Source organism: Drosophila nasuta, chromosome 3, assembly GCF_023558535.2.
Source record: "Drosophila nasuta strain 15112-1781.00 chromosome 3, ASM2355853v1, whole genome shotgun sequence".
Lineage (NCBI taxonomy): Eukaryota > Metazoa > Arthropoda > Insecta > Diptera > Drosophilidae > Drosophila > Drosophila nasuta.
In genome coordinates this window covers 40,422,892-40,442,503 of record NC_083457.1, presented here as the reverse complement: position 1 = coordinate 40,442,503, position 19,612 = coordinate 40,422,892, and the positions used below count along the sequence as shown (strand labels likewise).

Sequence of the window (19,612 nt, the reverse complement as noted above, 5' to 3'; positions counted from 1 at the left end):
TCTAAACATAAAAGAACCAAAGAAAAATCATCTTAAAGAAGAACCATAATTTGCAGAGATTCAAAAATATATAGAAAATAAATAAAAATGTGATTAGAATTCATTTATTTACTTAGAGGAACAATGAGTGTTGCAGTAGTTGATTTAATAAAATAGATAAATAAATGAAAATAATATTCTATGATATGAATTTAAAGCTGAACACATTTAAATATTCTATATAAGAATTTGAATACATGTTTTACTGTTGCCGGAGTTGTGAAAATAAACAGACATAATGAACATAAAGCCCATAAGAAATAAATAAAATAAGATAAGAATTTCTTTTGAAATTTGTATTCATTAAATTTTCAACACTTTTGTCCTGTTTTTTCTTAGATTCAAAACCATTTAAAAAAAATGCCACCCCTTAATTTATGTTTACTTGCTATGGCAAATAACTTAAGGTTGAGGGTTTTTGATTCCGAAGTTTATTGCCCAAGTTATAATACGGCTAAGAGCTGGAAGATTACGCATGGAGTGATGAAAGTGTTTTGGAACTTTGCGTTACAAATGGCACTTAACCCGAATGGCAATGGGCAGCGACAACAACACTCAGCATGGACACTCGAATATGGGCACTCAGCATGGACTCAGACTCGAACTGGAACTCGAACTCGGACGCGGAGTCGAACAAATGGACAGATGGACGGACAGCCAGCCAAGCAGGCAAACAGGCGTCACTGTGTTCGAGGAGCGAGCGCTTTAGATTGATTTATGTAAATGATTTGCCACACTTTGCGTTACATAATAAATGGCGCAACGGCAAACGTGCACGGACATGGAACGTGAACGTGAACGTGAACTGCTGCTACGAAGAAAACTAATAAAAAAAAGTAAAGTATAGTAAAGTAAAGTAAAGTAAAAGACAAAACAAACGAGGCGATAGCAAAGCGATAAGACAAACTCTGAGAGTACCGCGTAGCATCGAAGGAGTACTGCAGCTGCTTTTGACTGACGTTTGGATTTTTGCATGCCACTTAAGTCGACTATCCGGTGAGAGTTGAGAGACACAGACAAAGACAAAGCCAAAAGCGGAAGAGGCAGACAAATGATATATGGCCGATTTGCGTGGCTGACTTGGTTGCCTGGTGTGTTACACTGAGCCAATCTAATGTGCATACATCAAGTGCGCAAAATACATATCGATGCTGCTCTTCAACAAAATATTACGCATACGTCGTGTTAAGCTTGACAAATGGTCGAAAAAATAAGGAAAGTTATGTGTGTGTTGACAACATTTGATTTAAGAACAGTGAAATGTTACGCATATTGCAAATTAAAATGCTGTCGGACTAATGGTGCGAGCCAAAACTCATTTCAAACAGTGCGGAGCAGTCAGCGCACATGGCAACAGCCACAAACAAATACTTTTACCCCGCTCTCCCTCTCTCTCTCTCTGTCTCTTCACGGTTTTCGAAAACTTCAAAATGAAAATTGCATAACTGCAGGGAACGAGCTAGCACTCAGACTGTTGGTTGGCTGGCACTTGAGGGTCTGCAACAGCAACACCAACCGACGGGGCATATTAAAGTTTTATGTGGCCTGCGTTGTAAACTGCACACACCACACTCTAATGCCACACACACACACACACACAGAGAGTCACATGTGTGTGCAACACTCATAGATATGTATATTTTGTATATTTTTCATTTTAACATTTTTGTTTGGTATTCGGCTTTCACAGTTTTCGAGCAAAAATCTAAAATTGCTTTGCGCACGTGTCGTGAAATTGTTGATGTTTGTATTTTGTGAATGCCAATGTGTCGGTGTTGCATGCAACATGCATGCCACTAGGCCTTTATATTTGTTGTAACAGATTGCAACTCTTTCTCTCTCTCTGTATGCTGCTCAATTGCATTTTACTGTCAACAGTTAGCCAGATGGGTGAAACAGTTGAAGGGAAGGGAAGGTGACTCATCAAAAGCTTGAATAGATTTTATGGTTTAGAGCCTAAGCTGTAGGCCAAGACCAGCGGGAGCACCGAGCAATCAATCGCTTTTCAAAATTCCAAACATAAAATGCCACAATTTTCGCTGCAGAAATGTTAATTTAAGCTACGTTTATTTACTTTACAATGTGCAGTATGATTTTGAGGAATTTCTTTTCAATAAAAATGAATTAAATAGAAAATGATAAGCTTCCAAAAAATGTTATTTAAATTGAATTTTCATAAATTCTTAAAATTTTTCTGTTTTTATGTTTTTGTCTTAAAAGTTTGATGAATTTCGATTGAAAAAAATATATATGTAAATATAAAATAATACGAAGCAGATAATTTTAATTAAATTTACCAGCATGCGATAACTACATGTATTTGTTCTATTTTTGAGGTTAGTATGTTAGAGTTTTCTATTATTTTGATACTTTGTTTAAGTTTGCATCCAATTTTATTGTTATTTTATTGTTGAGTGTCTGTATAATATTATCCATTTCTTTGAATATTCAACTGGATTTTCTATTGCAAAGTTTTGCTGAGTTAGCTCTTGGTACACTGCCAAGAAGCTTCTTGATGAAGTTATTTTTAGGAACTTTCAATTTCCGCAATATATAAATTTAAGAAATTAAACTTGCATAAAGTTTTTTATAAATTTATCACCATAAAATTCTCATAATTGCATATTATTTTTCTGTTTTTGAATGTACTATCTATTTCTTTAAATTTTATTATTATTTCATGCTCGAGTGTAATTTCTATCTATCTATTATGTTAAATATTATTTTTATTCAATTGATGAGTGTCTTATATTTTTTCGTAAATTCAACAACATTTTTCTTGCTTCAAATTGTCTACACTTTGATGAGTTTGCTCTTGGTACAGTGCACAGCATTAGTTTTGTGTCTCTTTTGGAGTTATTTTCAAGAAATTCAATTGCCGCAAAATGAAAATTTTAAATATTAAATTTGCAGAAACTTAGTTAACTTTTGTCAGTTTGAAATTTTCATAACGGCAAAGAATTTTTCAATTTTTTTATCAGCATGAGATTTTTATATCTGGATATTATTTTTATATATTCTGTGTACTCTTTCTTTTTCTTCAAACATAAATGTTATACTATTATTGTATGTACTCTCTATTACCTTAAATATTATGTCTATTGCATTTTTGAGTATAGTATCTATTTCTTCGTATATTCAACAGGATTTCTCTTGCTTCGAATTGGCTACATTTTGTTGAGTTAGCTCTTGGTACAGTGCCAGGCATTAGTTTTGTGCTCACCCTTCACTTTTTAGAGTGCCAGAGCAGCTGGCGTGTGTTTTTGGCATGCAAAACACAATCGACCCACACTTGACCCCACTTAACAGTCAGAATCTCAGTTATACCCACACTTAACCGCACGACTTAAATAGCTCTTAAACTAACTCTCCCCCTCTTGCCATTTGCCTATCTGCTCTCAACTTCCGGCTAAATATAAAACCCCAAAAAAAGCAACAAAAAGAAAAACCGAAACTAGTTACTCGTTGAAGTAGAGAAGAGAGTTTTATATTGTTGCTTTTATCATGATTGATACACTTGGATACTACTTGGATTCAGGCTAATTGCACAAAAATATGAGGTGCACATGCTTCGAGGGTTGCAAAGCCCATTAAATTCAGCATAAGGGTGTAAGGTATGAATGTATGTATGTATGTATACACATACATATATATATCACCCAGGAAACTGGTTACGCCGCCACCGACACGGGCACGGACACGTAAAATACACGGATACGGAAACGGGCATGGACATGGACAACGTCGATGACGACGACGACGGCGACGACGTCGACTACGACGGCAACTCCAACCATGGTCGCACCGGTCCGCTGGAAAGTGGCGCCAACATTTTGCGCTTGGCGCAGACATTAAAATGCTTAAAATATCGATTTGTTAAGCACAAATGAAATACCGTCCAGGTCCCTTACAACAAACAAAAGAGCCAAAAAAGCAACAGTCTGCCACTTAAAAGGGAAAAAGGCATAACAAGTCGTTAGGCCAACGAGCTAAGCGATGGCGACTAGCTGATGCTCTAACTGAAGCTAGAAAAGGCTGCTTAATCATAATTGGAATGTTATATTTAAATATTTAAAACGAATAATGTCACAAAATATATTAACTAATTGTTTTTGCTATTTATCAAATAACTGTGCCATAAAATTGTGATTATTTTATTTTCCTATTTCTTAGCATAAAATAAAATCAGAATTATAATAATTCATTTTCACAATTGTAAAGCTTATAAAGTCAGCAACTTAATTTAAAATTATGTGCAACAATTTTCGTTGCCATCTTTCCATAATTGATATGATAAGCTGCACGCATTTAACACATTAAATTTGTGGGCAGCCAAATTAGCGAATGAAAATTAAATTAGCAACTATTAATAGCACTTCATTATATATCTGCTTCAACTATTTGATTATCTAACTTTATCACCTATGCAAGTTTCTAGTCAATTGCCATTTAAATCCAGGGAAGCAAATTCATTGCAGTGCCGAAAAGTATGCTATAAAATTTCATCGAAATACTTGCTAAATGCCAATTCAATGGAGTTGTGTATCTGATAAGATGGCACTCTAGTTCCAACTCCTTTTCGATTACAGAGCACGACGACGCATTGGTGTAATTCTGTTTAATGTTCGTGCGCAGAGAAATTCGAAGAGAGACAGACAGAGAGAGAGAGAGAGCAGTGCAATAAAAATGAAAAGGGAATTGAACTGAAATGAAATGGGAGATGGAAAAGCGTAGAGAAGAGCAAAACATTTGCCTTTATGTGTTACATAGTAAATAACATAGTCGTTATTGCCTTTAACAGCACATGTAAAGACTGTGGCATAAAAAATGGGAGCCACAGAACAATGGCCGCTGTCTATCCACGTCTGTGTGTGTGTGTTTGTAATATGCAAATGTATGCGTATAGGTAGACATTTATAGACCAGAAGTTTGGTCGAATGTACATCAGGTTGTGTGTGTCCTGCATGGTTGCCTTGGTTTTATTTACTCGCTTTTCCCCCTTCTCACTCTCTCTCGTTTTTCCCCTCTCTTTCTCTCTCTCTCGCTTCATTGGCATTCTTTGTTTTCGTTTTTGGTAATTTTTGAATTTTTTTTTCAGCCAACCGCTTAACAATTTTTTGTTGTTGTACCTTTGCAAAAGACAAACACAGAAAAAAACAATGGACGATTCATATCATGGCCGAAAACATCAGCTCTCAGGTCTGATTTTCCACGCTGTTATTGCTGTAATATGAAACAATTTCTCGTTCGGTTTTTCTTTCTTTACCAACTGTTCAACTGTTTCAACTTTTTGAATGGTTCGTACGTTCGTTCGTTACGTTTTGCTTGATGTTGTTCTTTTTTTTTTGGTATTTGTGTGTGAGTTCTGCTTGCATTTTTGGCCGCATATTTTCCGGCTCTGTTGTTGTTTTTTGCTTCATTTGACATGCAACCGGAACCATTTCAATGTTTGTGCAGGGAAATTAAAAACAAGGTGTGTGTGCTTCTGTGTGAGTGTGTGTGTGTGCATTTCAGGTGGGATTAGATGTGCTACGTGTATTGTATTGCATGTTGTTGTCTTTGCTTTAATTCATTCTCGAATGCACACAAAAACAAATAGTCTATGCAGATTTACACGATTGTGCATAGTTATGACGCTTAGATGATAGCTTTATTACTAATCCAGCAATTGCAGACTGTCGGCAAACTGAATGTATAATTCAAAACTGAAATTGATACTCTGCAAAGACATTTATTGCGCTTAGAGTGAGTGCAAAAGGTACTTAAACACTTGATAGTTTGTTTATAAGCTGATTTTATTTTTGGATATGCAAGCACACCTTTTACCCTCGTCAGCTTATCGATTAGTCGATTATTTGTTATTGAAAATTCAAATTGTTTTTAGTCCCATCTTGGCATTAAATTGACGCCTCGATATATTTTTGTTTCAAAGAGCAAATGGCGCGCCGCACAAAATCCCAGGCCTACATCATTCAAGACGCTAAGACCATCAGTCAACAAAACGAACGCAGCCACAGAGCAGCCACACACACACACAGACAGACATTCGAAGCCAAGAACTAAGCCTCGCCCGTGTGCTTAGTTTTGGCGGCAACCACATCAGGCAAATATGTAAATAACTTTTAAGAAATTAAGCACACAGGCCCCAAAACAAGCAGCCAAACGCGACGTCTAAGCCCAGACGAGCGACGAGTGCCGAGAGCCAAGTTGAGCCGGTAGTCTACTTGAGTTGTGGTGTCGAGTTAGCGCAGAGTGGGAGGGAGAAACACACAGGCCTACAATGCAATCACTTATACGCACCGTTGCACAGACGAGGAGAACGAGAAGGTGTCCCAAAAGTTCTGGGCACGCATTGAAATGGAACTGACAACACACAGAGCACATGGCAAGAAAAGTGAACAACGCCAGGTACTCAAAAGCAGCTTGTCACAAGCTACGTAACATTAATTACACACACTTTCTGCTATGTCTGTCTATATTCATACGACTAACAGCAAAAAAAAAGACACCTGAAGTATTTTCGCTCTCTCTCTCTTAAGAACAGCTGCAGCAAAGGAAGCGCCAAGCTGACGCGTCATTGTATTCGTATTTGTTGTCTGCTGCAAAGGGAATGAGAGCGATATTTGCGATGGCCACGTGAACTCGAGCTTCGCCGGCATTTTATCTGCTCCAATTGCAGCGCTCGGGGCGCATCGCTAAGAGCCGCAGCATATTTACAATTACTCGGCATTTAATGCAAGTGGGAATTACAATGGACGGGGATAGCACGACGTCGCTTGGCGCATCGCTTGGTATGAGCCTGGAATGGAAATGGGAAACACGCTCCCGGTTGCCGGTTGCTGCTCGGCATTGCTATGAAAACGGAGGGGGAGCCAGAAAGCTTTTCAAATATTCGAACAAGCCAGAGAATATGGCATAACGAGAGCGCAGCGTATTATGCATCCAGTCCAATACCCAGCAAGTGCTTGAGCTCAACAAGGCATATTGCGTATACTTGATATTTGTCAAGCACTTTTTTCAAGCATTTTATTTTGCATATAATTCGGTCCATCAAACTCTGTCGGTAAATGAATGTTATATGTATATAAGTGTATAAGTGTTTATAATACTGCAATATTATTAACAATTTAAATAATAAGTAATATTAATTAATTGAAATATTCTTTCCCTGCTAATAAAATTGGAATTTATGTATGCATGTTCAAGCCTTTAATTTAATTCAACTCAATCAATTACTAAATTCTTAATATGGCATATACTTGTGAAACCCTTAAGTCAAGGATATTAGTTTGCTCTGAGTGAAAGTATTTATTAGTTTAAGGTTTAGCATATTTTTCACAATTTAAATTTTCCTCCTCTTTGCTACTAATATTCGTTTATTGATCAAGCTATTATTTAATATGAGCTCAAAAATAAATTTAAAGTATGCTTGATATTTGTCAAGCACTTTAGAAAAGCATTTTATTTTGCACATAAATCAATCAAACAAATTCTGAGAGAATAAATTAATAAGCATTTAGTTTAAGTGTTTATAATACAGCAATATTATTAAGGATTGAAATAATCTACCTTCTTTAATCTAACAACTTATTTATTTAATCAATAAATCATCAATAGCTAAAGTGTTTCTTATGCAGCAACATTATAAATAATTGAAATATTTTTCCTTATTTTTTGCTTTTATGAATTATTTATTAAGCCTTTAATTGAATTATTTAATGCGTTTACTTGATATTTCTGAAGCACTCTAGACAAACATTTTATTTTTAATAGAGGAATCTATCAATATGATGTGACTTTATAAATCAATATTATTCACAATTTAAATATTTATTTAAATTAAATTAATCTAGTATTTAATACTACATTCAATGGAAAATAGAGACCTTCGACTTTCTTTAAAATAATAAATAACCTTCTTGCTGTTTAATTGTTTTAATTCATTATTAATTTATTATTCAACAAAAATACTTTATTAACAACCTCAATGAACTTGACTTTCACTTAGCAGTAATCAGCTGCTCGAAATCGAATATTAGACAGCAAAAATTGAGCTTGCCATATTTAATTTAATGACCTTAGTAACATTGACTTAAATAATAGAAATAATTATTTACAACTTTTAGTTAATTTATGGCGATAGTTAAACAGTCATCATTGCTCTGGCTACATTTAAAGGTAGTATAAGCTTCCACACAATTATTTTTCACTAAGAAACTGCAGAAAGTAGCAGATTTTATTGGCATATGCTGCTGTTAATTTTCGCGCAGTCAATAACGCCATTGACTTTAAGCACCTTTTACTCGATGCTATGGCAAGTGCTTACTGCAAGCCTTAAGAACAGGGTATTTGATGGTAAGCCTTTATCGACTTTATCGCTGTGCCATTCAGTAAACAATAACAGCACACAACAACAAGAACAACAAGAACAAGAACATGAACAACAAGTAGAGCAATAGCAACAAACGCTCAAGGATGGCAAAGCGATTACAGGATCACGGACTGTGGACGACGCGTCTCGTCGTTGCAACGGCGACGGCGACGGCAGCGGTGAAACGATGCCACGGCATACGGCTAAGTGTTTTGCAACGGAAATGCCGAGCTATCATGCAAAAAGCCACCGGCAGATTAACGAACCATGGCCAAGGCATGCCAAGGTACCAACAAGCACCAAGCACAACAGCACAGACACACAGAGAAACGAAAAGTTGGCTATGGCGGTTGGGTATTTTGAGCATGATGGAGAGAGAATTCGCCATGGCACGTGACGCAGCGACAGTCCATGACCAAGTGCTGATTTTTCATCCAGCTAAGCGCGCGTCGAGCTGGCAAAACAGGAGGGGAATAACAGGGAATAAAATGGAGAAGAGAAAAAAACGAAATGAAACGACAAAAGGTTATTGACATTGTCGCCAGCTCCCAAACACGGAGCGCAGCAGGCAGACAACAAAAGGGAGCACAAAAAAAAACACGACAGCAACAGAAAGCCAAAAAATCAGAGAGAATGTGAGGGAAAATGGACAGAAATGAAAGAACTGCAATCAGCGAAAATCCAGATACGCTTGCCAAGAAATTCACATATTTATAGACAATTGTATATTGGCTGGACTTTCAAAATGTCATTTGAGCTACTCACGAATGCATTTAATTGGATAATAAAATATAAAGTTCAGCGTAATGCAAAAATGTCTAGAAAATGAAAAAAGAAACTTATTCATATATTCCACAAGAAAATATAAACTCTTAGAGTAATGCAAAAATGTAAAACTTTATATAAAATAAAATAAAAATGTACTTTTGAAGTAAAATAAAAATATGTAAATAATCATTTCATATACATATTTATAAATAAATTGTAAACTCCACAAGTAATGAAAAATATAAAGGAAATCGTTTCATATATTTAATAAACTATATGTAATACTCAGGGGTGTTATCAAACTGAGTAAAAATTTGTGTATACTCAATAACCAATAAAAGATAAACTTTGAAAGTAATATAAAAATGTTTAAAAAATTCGTTGATATAAAAGTAATTAATTAAGATTAAAGTAATAAAATATAATTTTTTTAAATATTGTTAAAATTCATAAAAATAGTTTGAAGTATTGCAAAAATACATTACATATTTGCGATATTCAATCACTAAAATATAAATTTCACGTGATTTGTAAAAATGTACAAAAATCTTGTAATAATGCACAAATGTATAAACATCTTTTGCAATAAATCTTTCGCATCCCCCTCACAAGAATCAAGTGGCCCCCTTTACTCAAAAGAGTATTTGACTCCCATCACGTTGCGTTGCATTGACAGGGAAAACAACGGCAAATGCGTGGAAAATGCCAAGCTGTGGATGTTTTTAAAAGGTGGAAATGCCTTTCGAGTATTAATTTGCGCAAACACTTGAGCTGAATGAAGGCACAAAAGGAATGAAAACAAGTTAATAAAATAGCTGCAGCTGGCGTTCGTTCGTTTGTCTTGTTCCTGTTCCTTTTGCCTTGTTGCTGTTGCTGTTGCACAACTCGCTCGATTGTGTCGCCAAGTTGGAGAAGCAACATTAACCATTATCCTCCACCCACTACCTGCAAAAAGCGTTCAACTCACTTTGGCCAATGGGTCACTAATTGTTGGCAACAACGGGCTATCGCCTGTACAAACAAACTCGACTCCACGAATGCGTTAAAAGCTTCCTCTTGCCACCTTCTCCGTTGTGTTCTTATTGCTCAGTTTCTACCTCACAATTACTTGCCGAGCTCAAGTGCATTTAGCCCGATGGCATTTTACTGTTTGCCTTAATTGAAAACTTTTGCGCAGATATTTTTCGTGTTTGCCGTCGAATATACTATATACCGTATATAGTATATAGTATATAGTATATACAAAAAAACAAAAGTGAATTGAAAAAGTTTCTAGTTTTTAACGCTTTGCCGCCTTGCATTTGTTTAGCTCTACTGAGCGACTTTGAGCGGCTTAAAGTTTCAGCGACCAATTCAAGCCTTTTTACCACCTCTCGGCAACTTCCGCAGTACCCCGCCTCCCCTCGATTTTAAAAGTTGCCCCGCCAATTAGTTGGGTTGCATTTGCAGCATGGGGCAACAAACGAACAGTAACTACGGTAATTCCGAACTGCGAACTGCGACGAACTCGAACTCAAACTCGATGCTGCTGCAGTTCTACAAAAGCGCATTACAATTTGGCTGCTGTGCTGACAGCTTTTTGCACACCGAAAACTAATTGGAAAAAACATGAGAATTGTTTCGTATTTTTGGCGAATACTCATACGAATTAGCTATACATGTGTAAAAGTTCGAAGAAACATTGAACAACAAGCAAAAGCGTGAGCAACAAAATTCTATCAATTATCTAAGTTGTCAAGTGTTTTGGAAATTACATTCCACATACGACATTTTTCAAGTAGTTTTACAATTTTTATAATAACCCTGCAAGTTATTAATTGAAGTCGTGTTCAAGAGTTGCAAAAATTAAGAGTCACAAAGAGGTCATTGCATGGGGCCAAAGGATGCTTGACCCCAACGACTTTTGTGTGTGCGGAACTTGAGTCAGCACAAGTTGCATTTGCTTCAGAATCAACTTTTAATGGACAAAGTGATAGAACTATCAATGGTAGATGACTCACAGACGATTGACAAATAAACAGATAAATGGAAATACTTCAGACATTGTGACAACATGGCAATTATTTTTCCAAATATGTATATTGACAATGCAATTAGAGGAAGATTTCACAGGAAGACAGTTGAAATTTCTTTAAGGAATGTGAAAATAATAGAAATTTATAAATAAAACTATACTATCGATATTATTATCGATATTTCGTATATCGATTCAGAGATTGGGAGAATATTGAAAATATGTTTAATGTAGTTAGTTAGTTAATGTAGTTAGAGAAGCATTTTGAAGATTAAAGTTTATATTAATAAAGTTATTTGCTTCATTAATTTGCTTATCTAATTAAAGAGCTAACACAGAAAAGTATCAATAGTAAATATTGATAAGAAACAAAAAAGGATCGGTATATCGATAGTAGTCGATAGTACTTATTTTTTGATTTACTGTATCGATGCTTTCATAATCAATAAATAAATACGAAACTTCATAGAAATATTTGAGCGAAGTTGTTGTACTATAAATATAAGAATCTAAGATAGTAGAACTGATGTTACTATCGATATATTAGGAATGATAGTAAGCAACTTCGATCATTTTTTCTTCATTCGATAGAACGCAACTTCGATAGTTTTCTCTTAAACTTCTAAACAAGTTGCTAAACAAAAAAGCGAGCATCACTTTTTGCTGCTGTTTAGAAACTTTTTTAAAATCAGTTGTTGTCCAATCACATCTGTGCAAGTTTCAAGGTCTGCAAAGTTTGACAAACTTTGGCAACACTACACATTATGCAAGAGCTCTAGAGTACTTAACTAAGACGCAACTAAGCTCGTCTGTCAACTTTAGTGGGAACCAACACAGCACATAGAAAGTAGAATTGACTAAGTACGGAACACGAGTATTGATAAAGTTTTAGTTGTTGGTAAAAAGTATTTAGTACTCACAATTTCCCGCTGCAGCTTGGCAATGTTGAAATTTGCCTGAGCCAAGCGAACGCTAAGCGTTGCCACATCGCTTGTGAGCTGCGCCCGTTCGTTTGTATTGCGATCGACGAGCTTGAGCATTTTATCCTCGAGACTTTGATTCACTTTCTGGACACGTTTATGCGATTCGTACAATCGATCGTATTTATCCTGCCACGCAATCACACTATCCTCGAGCTCCACTTGACGTTCCGTTTCACGTAAGCAAGCTGTTTCCAATGCGTACAATTGAGTTTGCTTCTCGAGCAGCGCCTGTTGCAGTTGCTCAATTTCTGTGCTGGACGTGCTGGAGGTGGGCGTGGCTGTTACAACTGCTGTCGCTGTCGCTGCTTCTGCTGCCGCTGCTGCTGCAACTGTTGCTGATGTGTCTGGTGTTGTCGGAGCACCCGCTGTGAGCGCATCGGTGGTCGTCTGCAATTGAATGAATGTCACGGTAAATAACGTAAAATAAAACTCAATTTATGAAGGCAAAATGTGCAATTTTTGTAATTAATTTTGCTTCCGTCTCCGGCATCAACATCAGCATTCAGCTTCAGCGCATACCGGACGCAAGTGTCACACAATTTCGACTGCAAAAATGCTACTAAAGTCATGACACAAACACTGCCCAGAGTGGGAGGCAAAGAGAGAAAGAGAAGAAGAGAGGAAGAGAGAGCGCGCGCGCTTAATGGCAGCATCCAGTCATGCTATTGTGCTTATTACAAGCGGATCTTTTGGAAAAAATATAAATTAAAAAGCGTGTAGCATGTGCTCATATCATAAAACTGCACGTCATGCTCATAAATGCTACGTAAAGCCAAACAGAGAGGCATTAAAAGAGATACGAGAATGAAAGACAGATAGTAAGAGCGGGAGAGCTACAGATCGGGTTGATAACTTGTGGGGGGAGTAAACGGTGAAGAGCGCACTGATAACACGCTATGGATTTCAGCTCAGCTCCGCACAAATCAACAGGGCAGCATCTGCTGTTCTTTTTTACTTTACACAACAGAGATAAGACAATAAAGTAGTAAAGTATAAAAGAGAAAATAATGATTGACAATCAGATACCTTAGAGTGCAATTCAATAAATTAAAATCATGATCATTGAAACTTAAGATATATTGATGAACTGAGTTGAGTACATGTTAATGTTGTTGAAATATTATTTTTACATGATTATCAAACAAAGATTTTTAAAATAAAATAAAAAAGTGAAGAAATTTTTTATGAAATGAATAAAGACTTAAAAGAATTTGTCAGTTTTTTTCAAAGTTATTTCAATCAAGTTATTTCGATCAAAAAAGTCATTCTTAATTTTATCCATATATATATCTTCCACTATATATATAATAAAATTCTGAATAGAAAATATTATAAATATGCTGTAATGATAATCTTTATTAAATTAATGAATTATTTATATTGTTCATTTTATATTATATACATTTATACATTTTATTTGCCCTACTTATGACATTTATACTTTTTGATTCTTTTTTATATTTATCCTTTAATATATTTTACTTATTTTATTGATGTTATTTAAAATTTTAAAATTCTGAATAGCAAATATTATAATTATGCTGTAATGATAATCTTTATTAAATTAATGAATTATTTATATTGTTCATTTTATATTATATACATTTATACATTTTATTTGCCCTACTTATGACATTTATACTTTTTGATTCTTTTTTATATTTATCCTTTAATATATTTTACTTATTTTATTGATGTTATTTAGTTTATTTATTTTATTAACTTATATTTATCTTGTAGCCATTTTACAGAGTATTAAATACGCACCCTCAACAAATGTTAATCAGCTGCTGTTCTGAGGGCAACAAAAAGAATAATGCTCTCTCCCCCATAGTTTGCATAGGAGGTCATCTGCTGATAACCACAACAACAGACAGAACCAAAGAGAGTCAGCGAAAGAGCGGAAAAACAGTAGAGAGAAGAGCGATAACGAGATCACACTAAGCAGAGAGTAAAACTCTCTCAGATAATGTAATGATTGTTCATGTAAATTTGTAAAGTAAAATAATAAAATTCATTATGAAACATGAAATTAACGACCTCATGGAAATGTTGTAATATACGCCAATTAAATAACGTAGTTATCCAATAAAGTGCCTCAATTAAGAGATCAGAATTCAACACTCATATTTTAATATAAATGTAATAAGCAATTATAATTAAACTTAATAATAAATTAGTTAATTAGTAAAGACAACTAAAAGCTTTGGCGGCTATATGCCAAAGTTGCTATCGAAATCATATATCAATTTCATTATTATCTTGTTAGAGGCATGATCTGAGCAGAGCTGCAAAAGAGAAGCGCGACAGCAGGCGTGAGGCTCCAATCAAAGTGCAAACTACGTGCATATGTGTGAGTGTGTGTGTGCTTATAGCTATCTCTATGTAAGTGTATGTGTGTGTATGTAATTGGATTAAGTTGACAGAAAACAACAAGAAGAGCAACCAGAACGTTGCCAGCTAAAACTTTGTCTTTGGTTACAGTCACAGACAACGAGAAGCCTCAACAGAATGTGTGTGTAAGAGAGAGAGGCACACACAGAGAAAGAGAGAGGGAGATAGAAAGAGAAAGCGAGAGAGAAGGAGTCAAAGGACTGGCTTGTCATATATGAAGGCGATGAGGTCGTCGTCGTATCCTCAAACCTAAAAACTGCAAAATGCACAGAAAATTTAATTAAAAAAGGATTTTCGGGCTCGCAAAAGTTGCTTGGCTTCGCCTCTTGTTCTTCTTCTTGTACTTCACCGCTTGCCACTTCACTTCTAAGACGCTGTGGCCGGAGCGTTTTTTGTCTTGTGCCGCGCCAGCAAAAGTATTTTCCTTTTCTTTATCGCATACATGTGAGTATTTGTGCCAACGCATAGCAAAAATTGAATTTATAGTTTTCAATGCTCAGCATCGTTCAACTCCTCTCTTCGGTCTGCTCTGTGGGCGTGGCCAATTGCCAACGACAGACAAAGCAATTAATTAAATTAGGCAACGGCTTGAACTAAAAGCCAATAGTTAAAACGAGAGGGATTCAAGCTGAAGCTACCAATTATTTCCTTTGTATAGAAAAGTGTTTGCATTTAATGCAATTTACGCCACAGTCTATTAGCGGCAATTTAAAGATAGAAGTTTTATGATTTGAGTGACGGCAAAAAAAGAGTTGTAAAAATGCAGCTACATAAATGTCAGCTAATGAATATATTATGAAGCTAACTTTTGACATTTATATGACTTTATATACCAAATCTATCCTACAAAAAAATAATGTAAATTTTAACAACAAAGTTTCCTATTTATTAATGTAAAAAATTGCATAAAAATTGTAATTATTATTGCCAGTTTAATTGGTTTCATTTCCAAATTCCAGTAGGAAAATTTATTATGTATTTAATAAAAAAAAGTAATAACATTTTTCGTTTATTGCCAGGTTCGTTTCCAAATTCCCATTGGAAAATTTCATATACATTTTTTGGAAAAAAAAGACCATTATTGCCAGTTGAAGTTGGAACTTCATTCCCAGTTAAATACTGAGTATCTTTCAGTCATTGTTCCCTGGCATATTTGACACTTGGTTTTTGTTGTGTTTTTGTTTGGTTTTCATCATAAAATGAATTTCATGTTGTACATTTTCTGTTGTCTTTTCACGTTGTCAGCATTTGTTTGTTTTGCCGTTTTTAAGTTATGCCCATGTTTTCATAATTTATTAAATGCTTTTTGATTACTCAGGAAAAGAACAACGAATGTGAACTAACACAGCCATTTGCAAAAATTCAATTTTGATGTTGTTATATGCTCGGAGAACTGTTGTAATTTTCAAATGTGTTCAGCAACTTTTTCCTCTCATTCTCTCTTGAAACAATGCCGAGCACCTAGAGCTAAATCTCTGGCTTATGCTGTTATTGTCTAAGTGCATTTTGTGCAGAATGTTGGCCAAAACGCATTAAAACTTTGCAATAAAATGAGTAAAATATAATGAAAATGAGAACGAGAACGAGAGAGCAAAGGAAGCACTTTGTGGTTGGAGAAAAAGAGTTATGTGTAAGTAAGAAAAGTGGAGATAATCGTAATTCATTCATGATAATTTATTTTTGATGTGGCTAAGTAGACTGATAAAATTCTAAACTTTACTGCACTATTATGCTGCTGATTAAATCAGTTTAGTTTAAATGATTCTTTAGGCAAACCTTTAAGAAATTTAAAGTTTCTTTAATTGACTTAAATTTCTTAAACAAACCTTATAGAGAACTTCTTGGTAATACAAGTTCTATCAAACCTTCAAATACTAACATTCAAGTAATAATCAAAAATCAGTTAAGCAAAGTTCAACTATCATATTACGTTTCTATTCAGTTTAAATGCTTCTTTAAATTACTTTAATTTCTTACACAAACCTTCTTATGAAATTGCTAGGTAATAAAAGTTCAATTATATCTTCAAATAATAATCAGCAAATAAACTTAAACTAACACTTTATGTTTCTGTTAAATGATTCTTTAATTTACTTGAATTTCTTAGACAAACCTTCTTAGGGAATTGCTAGGTAATAAAAGTTCAATTAAACTTTCAAATAATAATCGACAAAAAAGAGCTATCCACATCAATTAGTTTAATGAATGCTGGGTAGACTGCAGAGATTTCTCATCAATTGGATCATCATTTGTGATTTGCGAAAAGTAAAATGAAAATTAAGACCCAAGCATAAATCTTTTGCACGCTCAAATGCAACTCAAAAGAATCTTTCCCCCCTTTTGTTTTACTTGTCGTTGTTTTTGTATCCTTTAGGCTTTTGCCTTGCAGCTCATTTTTCACGCCGAATGGCAAAAACAAATTTCGAAATGAGCAAGGCGCAGAATGGTAAAAATAAGATGGGAAAACAGAAGCGCAGACGATGAAAAACCCTTTTTATACAGTGCAAAAAAGATTTTCTAATTGTCATCGCGCTTTAAAGACACATCAACAGGCGAAGGAGCAACAAGGAGCCAAGACAGCTGTCTTCGTAGGGAAGGGGTAAGAAAAAGGGGAGGAGTAAAAAGCGTGGGCGATGCCTTACTCATGGTTGCATTTCACTTTGCTTGGGGACTTGTCATTATTTATTATATTTCTCAAGTCCTTTCATTACAAAATATTTTTGTCTTTCATTTGTTGCCTTTTGTGTGTGCCAACCGAAAAAATTTGCTTTTGCCTTGGCTGCTTGCTGCTGCTGATGGAGTGTTGAAGTGATGGCAAGCGTGTGGCAAGTGTGGAAAGAGACGCCTGTCGCATTCCTCGGCAACCTGCTTATTTACAGTTATTTGGCTGCCTTTATTTTTCATGGCACGCCAAGAAAACAACAGCAGCAAAAAAAAAAAACAGAAAAGGGCTTAAAAGCGTGCAAGACGGAAGTCGCCGCCATATGGAAAACTGTGGAAAACTGTGCATACTCATCATTATCATTTACAGTGAACGAAGGAATGAGGGAACGAGGGCATTTACAAACTCTGCTTCAACTGTTTTTCAGCCTCATTTGAGTGGATAATTAGAAGACGTGAACACAGGAACCCAACACAGCATCGACAGCTTGAAGCCAAAAACCAAAACACAAACCGAAACCTAAACCTAAACCGAAACCGAAACTGAAACCGAAGCCCAAACTCATTTGAGTGTTGTTTTAGTAACAGAAACTTTTGGACGTAATCAATAAATGAATTTTGTAAACATCAATAGAGAGCGCAGCTCTATCGTCGCCTTCCCCCCATCCTCCCCGTTGTGTAAACAATATGCGGCGCTGTGGCGCTGTGTGATGAATGGAAGGTCAATTGCTGTGACCCTTAGTCGAAGGAGGCATCGGAGCTGCCTGCCTGCCTGGCTGACTGCTATCTCCCGGCTGCCATCTCCTGGCTGACATTTAACGCAAACGACGCGCGCCTGTCAATGCCAATGTGTTGTCACTGCAAAAAGCAAGGAGATGATGTGAGAGGCAGTCGTAGTAGTTGCTGATGCTGATGATGCTGCTTCTGCTGATGGCGACGGAATGTTTATGCGAATGCTTGGGCACAAACATACGTGACGTGCCTCCATCTCAGCATGTCTACTCAAAGTACATATACATATATATACTATATATATGTAGACTAAATATGTTCGCTCAAGCGGCGGAAGCGTTGTGCACCAACTGACAGACTGCAGGAAGCTAAGTAAAGTCGCGACAGCTAAAAGAAGTTGAGAGCTCGAGCTCGAGCTGTTGCTGTAGCTGAAGTTGAAGTTGAGGCCAATTCGGATCTTTCAGCTGGAAAAATGGCTGCTGCTTTTGCTGCTTCTGCTTTCGACTCGACAAGGGATCGCTGCTGACAGTTGTCGTCATATTTTTCACTCACCAGAACTTGACGGCGGACCCTTAAATGTGAATGCGAATGCGAGGTCTGTTAGCGCACAGTGTGGCAACTTTATTTGCATTTAGACGCAAATAGCCATAGATTAGTATGAGTAAATTGAGCGGGCAATGTGCGCATTGTTGGCTTAAGCGGCTTTTAATTAATTTTATTTATAGCTGAGCTATGAAAACAAAGGGAAAACGTGCATAAATAACGCAGGTGGCAGTAGCTATTCTGCTTTAAAATATCTATTTTAGGGAGGAAACGATTTATTTTCATTCAATTGCGAGTGAATAGGATCTGCTTTTAAACGTATACTTAATATGCTAACAGTATCAAACTTAAGTAATGGAATTTACTAAAGATACTTGCAAGTTCAATTATTTATATCGTTCTATGTAAGTAACTTCATTTGATTTAAAAAACTTTAATTGTTGTGCACTTAAATTAAAATTAAAATAATTACAGTATCATTAACTATATTATAAATTAAGAACCTACATTTTTTGTTAAAATATTTATAAAAGTTTATTGAATGATAAGTTAAACCCGTTTTTAACGGCATAGATTATACTATATTTATATATGCTGGATGTATACTTAATATTCCATGAACACGTAACTTAAATTACTGAATTTAATTGCAATTATTATTTGTAGTTGTAGTTAAAAAAAATTTTCAATATCAAAAGCCTAATTGGCTAAATTTGCAATTATAATTTGTAGTTGTAATGGAAAAAACATTCAAGGATAACAAATTTACGTATAATTTATTAACTTAATCTTTTTATTTACAAAAAATTAAGCTTTACTTTCAATTATGGGAAACTATTATTGTTATGAGCTGAAAATAAATTCTAAAATCATTATTTAATACTTTAATGTAGACAAGTTTAATTTCTTTGTTGTTCATTTGTAAGTTTAAAATAATGTTTTCTTGTAAACTTTTACATATGATTGTTATTTTTATAGCTTTCTCTCATTTTAATTCAAATCATAATAAAACTAAAGTTTAGCAAACAAACAGCAAACTCCATTAAAATAGTTTCGCATTCACTGTAAGCACATAAATCTGGTTCCACTGTCGCTTTTGTGTGCGCT

The 19,612-nt window shown here is 35.3% G+C and overlaps 1 protein-coding gene across 2 annotated transcripts in view; it reads right to left on the bottom strand.

Annotated features, from left to right (window-relative positions):
• LOC132790575 (uncharacterized) overlaps positions 1-19,612 on the bottom strand; it is a 56,202-nt gene that overhangs the window by 26,012 nt on the left and 10,578 nt on the right. For both annotated transcript variants that reach the window (XM_060799144.1, XM_060799145.1), the window contains exon 2: positions 12,113-12,562. In XM_060799144.1, coding sequence (XP_060655127.1) covers positions 12,113-12,562 — 450 coding nt within the window. The remainder of the gene's footprint in view (positions 1-12,112; positions 12,563-19,612) is intronic.